The 17,914-nt window shown below is 39.5% G+C and overlaps 1 protein-coding gene across 5 annotated transcripts in view; it reads right to left on the bottom strand.

Moving 5' to 3' along the window:
• The window catches only part of ncoa2 (nuclear receptor coactivator 2), a 99,583-nt gene that overhangs the window by 21,303 nt on the left and 60,366 nt on the right, over window positions 1–17,914 (bottom strand). For all 5 annotated transcript variants that reach the window (XM_082184861.1, XM_082184863.1, XM_082184860.1 and 2 more), the window contains 5 exons: window positions 14,737–14,838; window positions 13,618–13,758; window positions 11,725–11,872; window positions 7,449–8,691; window positions 52–247 (listed from right to left, as the gene is read on the bottom strand). In XM_082184861.1, the coding sequence (XP_082040987.1) occupies window positions 52–247; window positions 7,449–8,691; window positions 11,725–11,872; window positions 13,618–13,758; window positions 14,737–14,838 (1,830 nt within the window). The remainder of the gene's footprint in view (window positions 1–51; window positions 248–7,448; window positions 8,692–11,724; window positions 11,873–13,617; window positions 13,759–14,736; window positions 14,839–17,914) is intronic.

Here is a 17,914-nt window from a genome sequence, read left to right as displayed (position 1 = left end):
TCCAGATTTGAAAAGGAGTGTATTCCATCCTAGAATGTGTGTGTTACTCACTCTGTTGGCCCGCAGCCTGTAGTGCTCTCTGTTGCTGGGGACCCATGCTGGCTCCACCCTCTCCAGTCATCTGAAGGATGTCATTGATGATTGACTGCTTGTCCACGGCAGCAGGCAAAGACACCGGCCGGGAGTCCGAGAACAGGCCTGGCTGACTGTTCTGTAGATCATCCAGGATATCATCCAGCTCGCTCGACTGCAAACACACAAGGGAATTTCTCAAGCTTAGATTTCCCATTAGTCTCTGAAATCATGATGATACATATAAAAAAATATGTTTGTCAAGGTCAAGTTTCTGGTGTTTTTTAGATGCACGTGAAAATATCTTCTTGTATATAACATACCAATGCACTTTATCATACATAATGACATTGTTTTACATGCATGTTGTATAGTCACAAGGCTTGGTATCTTAAAGTCTCGTGGATTTAGACCTCAGTAGGGAAACGCTGGAGAGTTCGAAGTCTGCCTGCTAAAACACACCCCTCTCCCTCTCACATGTACACACACACAGGGCTGGAATCTAGGACACACTTCACATTGAGTTAAAGGAGGCTAGCTGAACACTACTCCATTTGCCATGGTTCGGTTACCATCTTTAAACCCTAGATTGCTTCTCCATCATAGCAAGATCTTCTAAATGCACGCAGGCAAACACACTCAACACGATCTGGAACGCAACTTGACTTTAAATACATCATCGATTTGACTTCAAATCCTTTCATGTCCTTCATAAGCTTTTAAAAATATTTATTACCTCAGAAATCTAAATGCACACTTGGCTACACCGTCTATGTTGCATTTGAAATATCTGCCCTAATGCATTGCAACTTTTTTTGTTCTGGTTTAAAGTTTGCCAAACTCCAACTCAGCCGGTTGTGATAAAGAAACCTTCTTACAGCGGTGCATTTCAGATAAACAATGTCCACTTGAAGATTCAGAAATGTACTTTTGTTTATCTTGAGCTGTCGTCGTCAATCAGAAAAGACCAAAAAAAAATGCATACAACTCCTACTAAAAGACATTAAATAAATGCTAAATCAAGTCTCCTGTACACAAGTGCTCTACAGTTGGAGATATAAACATTTATGCTAGGCTAATATATAGATTTGAAGAGAAAGCCAGTCAGGGGAACTTTTAAGAAATATGAACTAAAATCTAGAAGTCACCACAAGGGGGCAGCACAAGTGACGTCGCTATCACAAAAAGGACAGCATAATACAGATTGATCTATCATTTAGAATATTCCAGAGCAGCTCTACTGCAAGATCTCAGCATGCATATATATATATATATATATATATATATATATATATATATATATATATATATATATATACACACACCAGGACAGTGGGCCGCAGATGTGAGTTCATGTGAGCACATGCGTCTAAGGGTTGTTATGGAGGGTAGCTGAGAGGTCAAAGATCACATGCTGTATATTATTCTGTTGAAAGTTTGCCTTCATGCCGCATCTCTGCAGTCTAATGAAGCCGTGGGTCTCTCCTGCCATTGATTTGCGACTCAGTGTTCAGTGTGGAGGAAAAGCGCTGCACAAACAGGATGTGAGCGGAGAGGAGGAACTGCTTAATGAGGTCACTCTCCTTGTGTAGCGCTCGGAAGCTCTTTTCCCAATCTCTCTCCCTCTCTCATCTCATGCACACACACACACACACACGGACACACACTTGTGTGAGCACCACCTGTCCCTGGCTGCCCTCTTGAATCAAACCTGCTGCTGATTATTCACTGTCCATGCATCTCACAGGCTGCTTGTTTCAGCCATCTCTACTTCCACTTTCCAATTATCACTCTCTGGTCTCTCTCCTGTGTGCACTTGCTCAGTCCAGACAGGAAGGTGCCTGCGCATTAGCATGGATTCTTTATATCGCACTGAGCTGCACCTCCACGGATCACTTGCTCGCCAGTGGGAGCGAGGACGTCAGCGTGATGTTGAGCCAATAGTGGAAAAGCTCCCTGTGTGGAGATCTATGAGACCTGTGTTTCTCATCAGCTACTAGAGCACTTACAGTAAAACAATCTGACATATTCCACTATAATTTACACTTTGGGATGGTTATTTTTGATGTGGGTAGATGATAAAAGACATGTCCATGAACTTTTAATGTGTTTACATTACGATTTTAAGTTAAATTGCATATGAATGTATAAGGGAAAGTGTATATTTAGAGATTCTGTGATTGGCCATAATGTATAAAAAAAAATTGCAGATTTTTTTTCAACCATTTTGAATCTTTTTTTCCCCCCAGTTCACTTTACCAGTCTTAAAGCATGACAAATGAACTTTATCGTTATTAGGTCATTGGAACTGAAGGTATGCTATACCATTCAAAAGTTGGAGGTCGGTATGATTTTGTAATGTTTTTGCAAGGAGTCTCTCATGCTTTACAAACCTGAATTTCTTTTATCAAAAATACAGTAAAAACAGTAATATTGTAAAATATTATTGCTATTTAAAGAAACAGACTTCTATTGTAATATATTTTAAGATGCATCTTCAGAAATCATTCTAATATGTTGATTTTGTGCTCATTAACCATTTCTTATTATTATCAATGTTGAAAACAGTTTTGCTGCTTAATATCTTTGTGGAAAATCATGATACATTTTAATAGAAAGTTCAAAAGAACAGAATTTGAAATAGAAACCTTAAATGCCTTAAAAAGTCCTTGCTGAATTAAAATATTAGTTTCTATAAAACAATAATAATTTAAAAAGTCTTACTGGCCCCAAACATTTGATAGGCAATTATGTATATTAAATTATTTTATTCATGTATAATAAATTAAAAATAATTAACAATTTTTTAAAAATCTAATTCTTTTTATTTAAGCATGTCATGTGTGGTCAATTCTTGAAATTTTACGAGTAAAATAAATTAAAATAAAACGTTGAAAGATATGTTTTAGGACATTTTATGCAAATTCATGCAAGTTACAGGCTAAAATCAACCTTCAACACTTTTCAGGCCAAAGACCCTTAGAAGATAAAGAGACAATGCTGGTTAGATGGGACGAGGGGCTGTTAGTCGTGTAGACAGGAGGGTAAGAGGGGTTACATGGTTAATTGGCACTCGGAGGAATCACCAATGAAGTGACGTTGTCAGGGAAGGGACAGCTGTCTGCACCGCGTGTGTGTGTGCAACCGAGGAATGGTGTAAGGGTGCCGATTAGAGCTCTGCGAGGGGTTGGGAAGGGCAGAGGAGTGACACCCTATCCTGAGTCACACTTCCTGCTGCAGAGACACACATGAATCTCAGCAAGAGCATCAAACTGTAACACGCATACAAAGCACATCTATAGAACCACACGTAGCAATGCATTATGGGATTGCCTTCCCCATAAAGTATGCATGAGATGCATATCTGGCCAAAATGGGCTGTCTTATAAGGCTGTCTATTACCTTTAAGATTAACGTTTGCATCCTAACTGCACATATGATGCTGTAAAATGCTGTTTTAAAACCGAGCTAAAGAGAAGCAAAGTAGGACATGCAGGATGTAAGAGAGACTGGATGATCAATAGGGTGAGCGAGAGAGAAAGAGGGATTGATACATCAGTGAACAGACTGAGTGAAGCCACTACAGCTGCCTGGATGACAGCGATATGTGCATCTGGGTCATTTCTACCGTCTGCCATAAAAACTACATTATTGAAAGCCACCCTGTCCAGAGCCACTGAAAGCCTTTAACTGCAAGCCAACTGTGAAAATAACTGGGTGCATCGAACGCCGTCGGTGAAAGATTCAAGAGTGGTCGCGCTCTACACACACGCTGTCATGAGCCTTGCTCTTTGCCATCATGACCTTTCATACAGATCCCTGCTTCTCTTCAGTTTCAACTGTAACTCTATCACACCAGCCTGCTGCTCATCTCATCACATCACAGGAGAGAGAGAGAGAGGGAGAGAGAGAGAGAGAGAGAGAGAGAGAGAGAGAGAGAGAGAGAGAGAGAGAGAGAGAGAGAGAGAGAGAGAGAGAGAGAGAGAGAGAGAGAGAGAGAGAGAGAGAGAGAGAGAGATGAGTGGTGAGAGGTCACTGGTTCCGTTCCAAACACTAGTGATCCACCTCTCTAAATGCATTTATATGCACTTCCTTTACTCGATTACGCTTAATGAGCTGACATGCATGTGGTCATGTAAGTGCGTTAACCCTTTTTCCTTTATCAGAGTAAGGTCATAAATCACTTAAGCATAAAATGATTGACACACCTAGATTTTTGGCCCTCAGCCTGATTTTGCCTGCTTATTGAAGTGTGCATGTGTGATATGTAACGGTGTCCTTACTGCAGATTTAAAGGAATAGTTTTCACCCAAAATTGAAAATGTTATAATTTACTCACCCTCAAGTTGTTCCAAATTTGAGAGTTTGTTTCTTCTGTTGAACACAAAAGAAGATATTTTGAAGAATGTTGGTAACCAAACAGTTGACAGTAGCCATTGACTTTCATAGTAGGAAACCAAAATACCAGGGAAGTCAATGGCTACTGTCAACTGTCTGGCTACCAACATTCTTCAAAATATCTTCTTTTGTGTTCAACAGAAGAAAGAAACTCATACAAGTTTGGAACAACATGAGGGTGAGAAAATAATAAAAAAAAAATCATTTTTGGGTGAACTATCCCTTTAAGTGCACCCTGACAGACTGAGTGTTTATATAAAGTATAATCGCAAACTTCAACTTTTTCTAGACTCAAGAATTTATAAAACCATGTTCTCATCTCTTCATCTGAAGTAGAAGTAGTACAGTCAAAATACTGCTTATTTATTAAATCTCATGTAACATAAGTCAGATACACAGATGATCAGGTTTTGAAGTCACTACCGGGGAATAACCAGATTTTTTAATAAAGTCGTGCAAACGCGGTTTACTTGCGTTGCTGGGTTATTGGTTTCCATGTGAACCAGGACAACAGATTAATTTAATATGATGATTTTGTGGATTTTTACATCGCATTATGGGATTGCCCTATTCGTGAAGAATATACTACCATTCACAAGCATGTCAGTATCAATTTTCTTTTGAAGAAATTAATACTTTTATAGCAAGGATACAGTAAAGACATTTAAATGTTACAAAAGATTTCCATTACAAATGAATGCGTTTCTTTTGAACTTTCTATTCATCAAAGAATCTAGAGCAAAATGTATCATGGTTTCCAAAAAAATATTAAACTGTTTTCAATATTAGCTGTTTCCAAGACATAAGACTAATAAACAAATCCCTCGTTGTGCGCAAAAAACAAAACAAAAAACCTCTTGTGACTTTGCCTCAACAGTAGATGTGATTGGATACCTGCGCTAACCAGCGGACCAATTTCATTCTCAAATGTTGGTTTGATCATTCTGGAATGTCTGAGTCAAAGTCTGTCATCAAAATGATTTGGTTCAATTTCCTCCCAGAAGTCTCTTACATGATTGCATTCCCAAACAACAGCCATTTAAATGCAAGATGACATGAAAGCGTTTATTGAAGTCATTTATGATGTAGGAAAAAAGAGCCAAAGTGACTTCTCAGATTGCAGCAACTTTCATTTTTATTACAGGTATTTTGCGCCAATATTACTGTTTGAGCAAGAGACTTCTTTTAAAAACATCAAGTGTCTAACAATTTTGCTGTATACTGCTGAGAACACGCCTATGATGCCTAAAAATGCTATCCTGGGTAGGCAGCTCCCTAGAGATTCCCTTTCTCCCACTCCTGCTACATTTCATCCTCTTTTCTCCCGCATCCTCACTAATTCAGTTCTTTCCTTTAGTCTTCCGTTTCTTTCTGCGCGTCCGTGCCCGAGCATCTCCTCCATCACTCTTCCTGTCCCTGCTGTGGCCTCCCTGCTCTGTATATCACTGTACTTCATGTTCTCAATGGCGCTGTCGTGGAGACCGTGAGGTCAGAGGTTCCTCTCTAGCGGAACTCTGGGTCTTTTCCTGGTAACCGAGAGGCGTTGAGATCACTCTGCTAACAGCGGCAGCTTCCCGAGACCGCTGCTTTGATTTGACAACTATGACTCAATTTGTGGCTCAATCAACAGCTTTTAAAAGAGGCCCGGGAGGCCCAATGAACACGAACACACACATACAGGATAATCTCTCTATTCTGTTGTTTGGTCCCAGACGCTCCTCAAACTTTACCGCCGCTGTGCCAGGCCTGATTGGTGCCCGGTGCCAGCTCTGTAGGGCATGTGCCAACCGCTGTGCCAGATGAGATGCACTGAGCACCACTGAGACGCCTTTTTTTCAAATGTCACAGAGCTGCTTCTGAGAAAGTCCTGCCAGTTTCCCACAGAATCGACTTCCTGTGACAGAGCTCTCACTTTCCCTTTCTCTCTCTCTCTCTCTCTCTCTCTCTCTCTCTCTCTCTCTCTCTCTCTCTCTCTCTCTCTTTCTCTCTCTCCAGCTGGCTGAGTCATTTATATCCCTGCTGTTACCATACTGCCTCGATCTGGGGCTTCATTGGCCGGTTTATAAATCTGTTGTTTGCTCTACTTTCACACCCAAATAGAGAGGAATACAAAAAGAGATACAGAGAGTGAGGAAAGGATGCATGGACTCTTACAATACAGAAACATACAGAAAAGAAGGTGATAAGAGCGTTTGAATATGATGGCATATTGGTTACATTTGCGTGCAAGTTCACCACGCTGGCTGATGACCTTTCCGACATGCAACACCTTTTATATCTAACCAAAACAACCATTACCCACACACCCACTAATGATGCATCTTTCCTACATTCACCAAGGCGATGCTCCATTGCAATCCATCAAAATTCTAATTCAAAACCAGCAGAAGTGATTCAGATGGTGGTTTTGCATATATAAACTCTCAGTACTTTCTGTTCTGTTAAACTCTATTGACAGCATGCTGTCAGTTACCACAGAAAATAATTTAAACTTAATTTCAAACAAATAATGCATTTACAGTTATGCACTATTGCATTATGACTCTAATCGTCTTTTTGAGGCTAGTGGATATTGTAAGCAACTTCCAAAAAAAACCCACTAGACTATTTGTCTTACTTAATATATATATATACATAGCATATACAGTATAAACTAGATTTTGTAATAATAAAAAAGGGCATTTCACAATGAAGAGCCCTCCAAAATGGAAATTTCATATTATATATATATATATATATATATATATATATATTTTTTTTTTTTTTTTGACAATAATAATATTAACAATAATAATACAAATTTTATTTTGTATCTGGTCTCTAATCTGACAGGACCAGAGCACTGCTGAAAATAAAATAAAATCATAAAATAAAATAAAATAAATTGCCAATCAGGAATGGGGGTTGAAATGATTTTCTGTGGTAATATAGACATTAACATAATTAAATATTCCTTTAAATTTGGTGATACCACTTACCTGCTCCACACGGTCATAGCCACCATCGGTTTTCTCTGTCTTAATTCCCTGCATCTTTCCGCCCTCCACCTTTATCTCCCCAGGTCCTTTATCCTTGAGTGCGTTATCATCTTTATCCAGTAGGTAGCGCAGCAGGGCATTGTCCTTCTTCTTGGGGCTGACGGGCTCTTGTTTAATGGCTAAATCACCCACCCCGGCCGTCCCACCTGCAGAATCCTGACACAGCTCCTTCCCCGTGGCCTCGGCCGTGAGTTTGGCCAGGTCGACGGGCGATGAGCTGTTCTGGAGAAGTCTGTGAAGGATCTTATGCTTCTCCTTCAGGGAGGTAGCATGTGTCCCGGCTCCGTTTTGAGAGCCCATGCCGCCATTTCCTTGGCCGCCGGCGGGGTCTTTACACCCGGGCTCTCCACCAGCCATTGGTGGGGGTGAGGTGGACTCGATAGGCTCAGTTTTAGTGGTGAGGAGCTGCAGGAGTTTAGTATGTCCTTTGTTGTCACGTAGCCGGTTTTGCGGGTCACTGGCGTCCGGGTTGTTAAACTGGCCCTTTTCGTCTCTTTGCTGTTCGATGCCATCGTCCTGCCCGCTGTTGCCCTGCTCCGATTGGTTCTGCTCTCCGAATGACTCAGAGGCTCCCATTTTATTCAGCAGGTGAAGATTCATGCCCATCGCAGCTGGCGAGCCCAACTTCCTGTCGGGCGAGCCTAACGATTGGCCGTGGCTTACGCCGTGGCACTCGCTAAGCGCCTGTAGGGCATTAAGGGAACTGCTTGTGTAACCATGATTACCGCCTGCTCCCCCATTGCCACCTGTACTGCTAGTGCACATGCTCGCAGGTGAATGGAGGCTCCCTGCTGGGGAGAACTGAGGCGGGGGCAAGCGTGGAGACCCTGCCACTCCGGGACTTGCTCGGTGGCATGGAGACAGCATGCCCGGACTGCCCTGAGACGGGCTGCTCAACTTCAGTGGATAGCCACTGCCCTGAGGGGTGGCCGCCTGCATGGTTGCCGAATGGCTCATGGTCCCTGGGCAGCCGAAACGGTGGCCCTGTACAGGGCCGATGGCGCCAGGCTCCTTCTGGCCACCAGGGGAAGGGAAAGTGGATGTGTTGCTGCTGACGGTGGCATCCTGCCCCTGGGGGGCGCCGGAGGAACCAGCTGGATTGGGAGAGCTCATGGGGTTCATAGGCTTGCCCATAGCCTGAGCATTTCCGAGATCGGGGGTCATGCCACAGACGGGCTGCTCCCTAAAACAGAAAAAAAATACACAATATTATAGTCGCGAATAGATTATCTAAAGAATAAAGTTCAGTTTATGCTGCAACACACACATAGCACAAACTTAGTTTTGTAGATAACGATGAACCTAATGATTAAAAACTTGGTGCATTACGAACATAAGCCACATTTCCACCGAAATTACCCGGAACAATTTGTCCCAGGAACTTTTCCTCCCCCAGACCTGTTGCAGTCTGCGTTTCCACCACGGTCTCTAAAGTACCGTGAAGATTAGGCAAATTAGTCCGGTGACGTAGGACTGCGCGCTACTTTACAGTTCCCGCTGGATTTCATCTTCTGAATTTAAGCTTAATAAAGCCTGAACCTCGTCGTCAGTCCATCGGTCGTATTTTTGAAACTCCATTGTTGATCCGAATAGCAAACAACTGTTACTGCACGCACCGCAACAGATTTAAAAAAATGGTGGTTGAAATAAAATGCTGCGTGGAGTCAACCAATCAAAATGTTTACCCGGAACTTCATTTGGACCTTGGTTCCTTCGGTGGAAACACACTGAGTACCACACCAAAGTCCCTAGTTTCTGTGGAAAGTTCCTGCAGTGGAAACGTGGCTACAAAATTCATAATTGGTAATACTTGCTAAGGAGCATAATGAAGGTTTTTATTGTTAATGAAAACAGAAATTATAAAAATAAAAGCAAATTCAAAGAATTAATAAACACTATAAAATTGTATTAAATGAACACTGCTGAAGGTTAGACATTGGAATAAACCAATAAACGCACACACACACACACACACACACACACACACACACACACACACACACACACACACACACACACACACACACACACACACACCTTGGCATCATTGTGGTGACTTTATTACATATTTAATTATTAGAAAAAGAAAGAGACAGATAAAAGGAGAGAAGGAAAAAAAGTGAAAAAAGGAATAAAAACTAAATCAGAAAACAATGCCTCATTAGTTCAGGCAGGGCATGCCAGTCTCACCAGGTTGGCACGTGCTGTTGACTATGGTGTTTTAATTGTGATCCAAGGCATTAATATTGATTTCAATTGAAGTAAATTCTATTGAAACTATTTCATTACATTAATCCAGTGCAGTCATTTGTTAAATTAATCTCGCAGACAGGAAGCGATTCTTCTAGTGCTCGAACAAGGAATCCGAGAAAAGAGCTTAAGTGGAATTTCAGGAATGGCTTAATTAACTAAAGTATGTTTCAGCAGAGAAGGTTAAAAGAGGGGAACGAATTGTTATCAAAGAAAAACAGCACTGCTCATCCTTCAAAACAAGCCACGGGACAGAGAAAACGAGCGGCTGTGCTGTCGCATCCCCCTTTAATGTAGAAATCACCTCGGGGTAAAAAGCTTTTAGCAAGCTACATACTAAAAACTCACTCAGAGCTGATAAATGCATAGAGATGCTTTTGTTCGAGGCGTGCAGGATGAATCAATGGTTAGGCTATACTGTGTGTTATTGTGCTAAAGATGCTGTGCTTTAAGACAGCACCCCCCACCCCCCCGCTGTGAGCTCACTCTGGGTTTAATGTTTATCTGTGCTCGACACCCCAGCCTAACACTGCTGCTATTGTCTCAGAAAGCAAACCAGTGTTTCTCCCTCACACGCTGTGAGAGAGATAAAACTCTGCAGCTAACATATGAAACTGTGTTCACAACTGCCTGCTGTGGATCCAAGCTTTACTAAATCCATACACTCAAAATGAGTTGATTCTATGTGAAACTGCAATCTTTGACTTTACCCAATGATGCTCCAGGAAAAAGAAATTGACTAGCATGTAATTGACACCTTTATGTTGTTCCAAACTTGCAAGACTTTCTTTTGTGCATGTATTTACAATGAATTGGGACTAAAGCTTACAAGGTTCAAAAAGGACATAAAGCATAATAAAAGCGGCCCATACAAATTGTGAGTTTTGTTATAAGTTTCTGAAGTCGTCTAATAGCTTTGTGTGCAAACATCTAGTAGTTATTCACTGATAATATTCCCCTCTTATCATCTATTAACTGCTGTGACTGAATCGGTTTGTGAATTGGTCTGGACCAATGATTCACTGAAAAGATTCAACTCAAAAGAATGAATCGTTCATGAATCAATACTTACATTTTGGTCTGTTCCTCACACAAACCTATTTAGAGGTAACACTTTAGTTTAGGGTCCAATTCCCACTATTAACTAGTTGCTTATTATCAAGCATATTACTAGGATATTGGCTGTTTATTAGTACTAATAAAGCACATATTAATTAACCTTATTTTGCATGACCATATTCTACATCCCTTAATCCTACCCAATACCTAAACTTAACAACTACCTTACTAAATATTAATAAGCAGTAATTAGGAGTTTATTGAGGCAAAAGTCATAGTTAATAGCTAGTTAATAGTTAATAGACATATTGATTCTTACCACTATTTTTAAAGCTTGAAAGCTCCCTATGTATTCTTTCTTTATGTTCCACAGAAGAAATAAAGTCATACAGGTTTGGAACGACATAAAGGGTGAGAAAATCACATTATTATAATTTTTGGGTGAACTGTCCCTATAAACTTGGAGTTGTTTGTATTCAATTACTCCATATTTAACTAAATCAGCAATCAAATTCTGAGGAATTATTAAGGGTGAAAACACTTGTTTGCCAATGTGTAGCTGTGGGAGTTGAGGGACTCGTGTTATTCTTGGTTCTGATGGAATGTTTAGAGACCAACGTCGGCCTCTGGGAAAACATGCTTGGATGTTCTCACATGACAGTGAGATTTCAGTGTATGGTCATTAACTGGGCTTGTCAGAACTAGAAAGAGTGTGTTTCGACTGACTGCTCACACATGGAGGCGAATCAAGCAGGAAACAGTGAGAACTTGAAGAGGGTCAAAAATGACAAACAGATAGTCATGTTCATAAAATGCACCATTGCGATTAAATTAAAAACACAGATTCTGACATAAACAATTGAAGTGCAGGCACACATAGCGAGCTGTGCGGCTGGATAGTGGGTACCTCTGTAAGATGTGCAGGGACATGTAGAGCTGTGGCTCGTTGGTAGCAGGTGAGCGAACCAGTTTGCTCTTGGTGTGAGCTGAGACGATGGTCCCGTCGGACAGGGAAAACCGGTAGATGGGACTGAACGCCTGCCCATGCCTTATCACTGCACAACAAAACACATGATTGGAACATCAAAGATTCATTTTGAGACATACGTAGGTAAATGAATATTGAGGAAAACTGAAACAAACAACATCGAAATTGTACTCAAAAAGATTAATAAGGTCACATCTGCAGTCAACCATTTCCTCCAACATGTCTTGACAAAATAATAGTAACTATCACACATAAACCAATATAACTTCGGTAACATTGCCAGACTTACTAAACTGTTTTTTACACACCGTTCACACACCCCAACCAAACTACTGTTCTCCTGATTTTGTTCACATGGTTGCTACAGTATGAAAAATACAGAAATACAGTAATGTCTACTACTGTATATATCCTTATGACAGTAGTTACGATTGATCTTTATATTTATGCATTTATCCTTGTATTAAAGATAAAAAATTTCTAACAAGGTTAAAAAAAAGACTACTAAAATATCTCTGTATCTGCACTCTCATTATAGTAATGTCAGTGTGTAAGAGTTATTGGCCAAATATCAAGTGTGACGTTAGTTATGGCAGGTCGCGTCAATCAAGCTCACATCAGCTGATCCACGTCTACCTATAGGAATACGATGCCTATCACAGAAGCCTATATGGGTCAATCAGTTTTATCAGCAGCTTATCACATTGCTCAGGAGATAATTACACTCCTCCATCCCCAGCTCCACCTCTCGTCCAATCAGGATTAGGACTTCTGATTCCCCTTCGAATCAGACTCATTTCTCGAATGATGTTGTATATTAAAATATCGAACATTAATGATATTTGCAATACATTTATGTTGGTTTGGTTTATGGCTGCTCTCCCTGCTCTTATCCATGCTAGGCTGCATGGATGAACAGGGAGTTCTTGCCCAGAACAGAACCACACTGCCAATCCAAACTATATTTTAATTGTCATCATCTTTGACGATAGTGGTCCTGACATAAAAAAAGATTTGCTAAAATTACTATGGTATTCAGATGTAAGGTAGTTATCTAGAAAAATATGATCAAATATATCGTAAATATTTAAATGCACAATAGAACTGTTGGGTTCTTAATATTTCTTAATAGAAAATTGATTTTTGACAATTGATTTCTGAGGTTGTTAATCGATGGTATAACGCTTTTGTTGAAGCCATCAGTACACATTATTTCAACTTATTTTTAAAGTAATGTTTAACAGCAGAATTTGTGGTGGAAAAACTACATTACCCATGAAGCTGTACAGAAAATGTCATCAATCAGTTACATGAGCAAATCATGCCAAAAGAGCTTGTTAGCTCCGCCCATTCCCATGAAGCACTGCATGTAATCGAATCTGTCTCTCTACGCTCACAAAATACTTTAACATTTATATACATGCATATTTTGCAACACATTTATAATATATTCTTTATATAATTATAATATTTATGTCATTCACAATGCTTCATGGGATTGTAGTTTTTTCACCTCACTACCATTGTCTTTTTGTCGATTTTCAAATAATTTTTGCATCAAATTTGTAATGTTATGATTCACCTTGTAAATGGTTAGTGTGGTTCATGGCTTGAAATGCTTAAAAAAAAAAAGATAATTTGAATCCCTATGGGAAAAATTATTAGAAAAAATACTTCTGGAACCAACGCAGCTGAAAATGTGTGCAGGCACTAATGCACTCCATCGCTACTTTCACACATGAAACCCAATATGACAACATTTCTTACCATGACATGGCTAAGTGCTGAGTTGGTTAATTAAGTGATCAGTACCTTCTTGCTGATGCCGCTTGGCGAATGACATATCTCCGTCGTTCTGGAGGTGAAATCGCTGAATGCATCTTCGCACCAAGTCTTCCCAGCCTGGCTTCATAGACGCTCGTAACAGACTGGTGTCCAGGGAGGTGATCTTACCTACAAACACACAGCACAGCAAACAGTTTGATGTTGTCTGGTACAAGTTTTCAAGCTTAAATTTCTTAAAGGATGTAAAGAATGTTAAAGCAAGCTGAGGCTGATCTGCAAAGCAAACTAAATGTATGTATTGACAGTGTGTTAAGTGGTTCGAGCTGAATTAATTGCAGACATTTAATACTTATGGTTATGGATATAGAATAACCCCCTAAGCAGCATGCTTGGGGAATATCAAATATTGAATGTTATTTTCTAAGAACTGTCAGTGACCAAAAAAAACAACACATGACAATGTCTGACAGACATATCTCAGCTTTGTAATCTCTCTGAAACAGGGAGTTTACAATAACTAGCCACATCAGAGCGTGACAACAGGTGTGGTTGGTGGGACAGTAAAAACTCTTGATTTTCCCAATCTGTGATCTCACTGTCCAGATGCAAAAAGTATGACTAAAAGAGATAGTTGCATTGTGTATTGTTCATGAATTAACAGAATGGCACATACGCCTCATGAATATTTGAGGGCAGATTTTAAGTGGTTTTGAAAAAAAGAAAGAAAAGATAATTATAATTTTTTTTTTAATTGATACAAATTTTTTCCAGTTTAATTAATTTTATTAATAATATTTATTTATTATTTGTTAACTTGGAAGCAAGACTCAGTCTCATATTAATAACTCAAAAATAATATAACAATTAATATAATATAATATAATATAATATATGTACTTTTTGGGTCACCTTTTTGACCCAAGAAGTCAACATTTAATCTGACCTTTCAAACCTTTCAAAGGTTTCCACTGTAAGACTGGGTGCTGAGTCAGATTGAGATTGATGTCATTAAACAGTCTCTCCAGGTTAAAGTCAGTATCTGTTGTTTTAAGCAAGGGACTGTGCATTGAGATGAGCGTTAACTGAGATGTGAACACCCTTTGAAAAGTGTAAGCGGGGAGAGAGGGGCGGCGTTGGCATGGTTACCTTGGAGGTCTTGGCGGGTGGTGAAGCTTTCGTGCGTGGGGAGCATGGGTCTCTCTTTCATGGGTACTCTCCGCGCTACGCAGATCAGACACGACTGGAAATCTACAGTCACAGAGAGAGAGAAAATGATCAGATTAGTGAGAACAGATTATTAAAGCATTTTAAGGGTGCTAATGAATGATGAGGCATCGGTTGTGTGTGTTTGTGTGTGTCGTGGGGGCGGTGCAGAGTGGAGCGTGGGGTGATATGATGGAATGTGACCTTTCGTTTGTGTGTCATTGTGGAGGCTGACCCTGCTGTGCTGCTCCCATGGAGACTAAGTTAGAAAAGTCATCCCTCATCCACCCACAAAAAGATCATAAGCGAATCATAATGTCTTCAACAGCATTATGTCTGACACATCAGACATAATGCATAAACAAGAACACTGTAAGTAACTGGATGTATTATATACACTACCACTCAAAGGTTTGCAATCAGTAAAAAAAAAAAAAATTTCAGCAGACAATCAAAAAGTTTATAATGTTACAAAACATTTCTATTTGTTCTTTTTAACTTCCTTTTAATTAAAAAATTCTGAAAAAATAAATAAGAAATGTTTCTTGAGCAGCAAATCAGCATATTAGAATGATTTCTGAAGGATCATGTGACACTAAAGACTGGAAACAGTGTTGCCATCACAGGAATAAATTACATTTTAAAATATAAAAAAATAGACAACATTTTTGATCATTTGTAATAATATTTCACAATAATTCTGTTTTAACTGTATTTTTGCTTAAATAAATGCAGTCTTGATGAGCATAAGAGACCTAAAATACAACTCTCTTTTTTTTCTTTATCGTACTGACCCAAAACTTTTGAATGGTACTGTATTTACTACATAATAAAATGACATGTATACATAAAAATGGATTTTGTTTTACAAAATGGATCTTTATCCATATAAACAACTATCAGTAAAGACATTTATTTAACTTTCCCAAACCTTTAGTACCTGCTTCAGTTCAAGATGGACATCACAACTTTATAACTTGCAGTTCATTAAGTGAGTCAGATTTTGATTCAGCAAAATGACTCTGACTGATTCAGTGAGTTCTTTCAGTGAAGGATTTGTCAGATTGATTCAAAACAGTAACTCCTGTGTTTACGATTTTTGAATGATTCATTAAAAAACGGCTCCTTATGTGTCTACTTGCTTGTGAATCACACTGCAGTTCATGTGTTTCCGATGAACTTGATGTTTCTAGCGACATGCTCTACTTTTAGTCTACTACAGGTCCTGTTGTTTACATCAGAGCTGATGTGAACATGGCCTTTACGTGCAAACACACGGCTGTTGTCGAGCCCCTTGGGTGGTCTTTACTCCAAACTGCATGAAGACCCAGCTTCACTGTCTCTGTAATAAACTCTCTCAGATATCCCTCTCCTCATACACACTCCTCCTCCAGCGGTCTTTCTCTGTCTCCTGCGCCAGGTTGAGCTGGCGGCTGAAAGAGCAGCTGGCACACAGCTAACACTGACGTGCCATTAAGAGAGACGCTTTATCACTCAACACACCAACAGTACCCAGCAAAAATTAAACATTGTGTGTGTGTGTGAGAGAGAGAGAGAGAGAGAGAGAGAGAGAGAGAGAGAGAGAGAGAGAGAGAGAGAGAGAGAGAGAGAGAGAGAGAGAGAGAGAGAGAGAGAGAGAGAAAGAGAGAAGAAGACTAACATTAAATATCTCTCGTTGCCTCACACTTGCTGTTACACACACACACACACACACTCTCTAAAACCCAGCCAGAGCCAAAACCAAAGCCAACACAATCCAGTGGAGAAGTGGGTCTCAAATGCACCCTGAACTCTGGGTGACTCCGAGAGGTGGAAGAGGAGGAAAGAAAAAGAGTAAATTAATCACAGACTGAAACATTTCTCTGGGCGGGACGCAGACGCACGTTCCACAATCACTGCCGTCAACCTTTTCGCCTTATTTTTCATTATTTAGAAAACTAATTTCTCTCGAACATCAGGAACAACTGTCAACACTGAGTGTTGCTTGTACATTAGTAGAGCGACTGACTCTGAAAACTCTTATACAGTTCACTCCTTAACTCTTTCCCCGCCATTGACGGAAATTTCCGTCGTTTATGAGACAGCGCTTCCCTGCCATTGACGGAAATGTCCTTCTTTCCGTGATTTCACTGTTATATGGTAGGGGGCGCTATTACGCATTTTCTGAAAGAGTACTGAATCTCCGGATCAAAACAGGTGGAAAAAGAAGTAGAAACAAGCGATAGAATATGTAAGCACTCGTTGTAGAAAGCAACAAAGTGACAAAAAATATATTAAATTAATTATCAAAGTCACCAAACTCTAATAGTAAAGTACTGTGACAATACAATGGTACAGTGATGGTATCAGATGGTAATACCATGGAGCTCCGATATATACTGTACCATAATACCATCTTGGTACACTACAGTTCAAAAGCTTGGGGTAAGCAAGATTTTTTATTTTATTTTAAAGAAATTAATACTTTTATTCACAAAGGAGGCATTAAATGGATCAAAAGTGACCGTAAAGACATTTATTATAATGCCACAAAAGATTTCTATTTCAAATAAATGCTGTTCTTTTGAACTTTCTATTCATCAAAGAATACTGAAAAAAAGTCTCTGTTTCCACAAAAAATATGAAGCAGCACAGCTGTTTTCGACATTGATAATAATAAGAAAAGTTTCTCTAGCAGCAAATCAGCATATTACAATTATTTCTGAAGGATCATGTGACACTGCAGACTGGAGTAATGATGCTGAAAATTCAGCTTAGCATCACAGGAATAAATTAAAGTTTTAAATATATTCAAATAAAAAAGTTATTTAAAATTGTGTAATAATATTTCACAATATTTCTGTTTTACTGTATTTTCGATCAAATAAATGCAGCATTTGTGAAAAAAAAAAAAAAAAATTTTTTTAGTGTATGTTAAATTGCTACCGCCCTTGATGGTAACGAGATCACTAGATGACAGCACTTAAACAATTCTCATCCACTGGAAAACATTTTTTGAACAAACCTTACGTCAAAATCTGCTTTTTTGTGGGCCACTTGACAAATGAACGCTCTGCTTAATGAAAGAGGAATAGTCAGTTTGCTTGGCTGAAGCCTCCTGCTCCGCTTTGAAAGCATTAAA

Source organism: Leuciscus leuciscus, assembly GCF_965113295.1.
Source record: "Leuciscus leuciscus genome assembly, chromosome: 11".
Taxonomy (NCBI): Eukaryota; Metazoa; Chordata; class Actinopteri; order Cypriniformes; family Leuciscidae; genus Leuciscus; species Leuciscus leuciscus.
The sequence above is the reverse complement of the archived record's forward strand: the minus strand, read 5'-3'. Positions and strand labels throughout refer to the sequence as shown.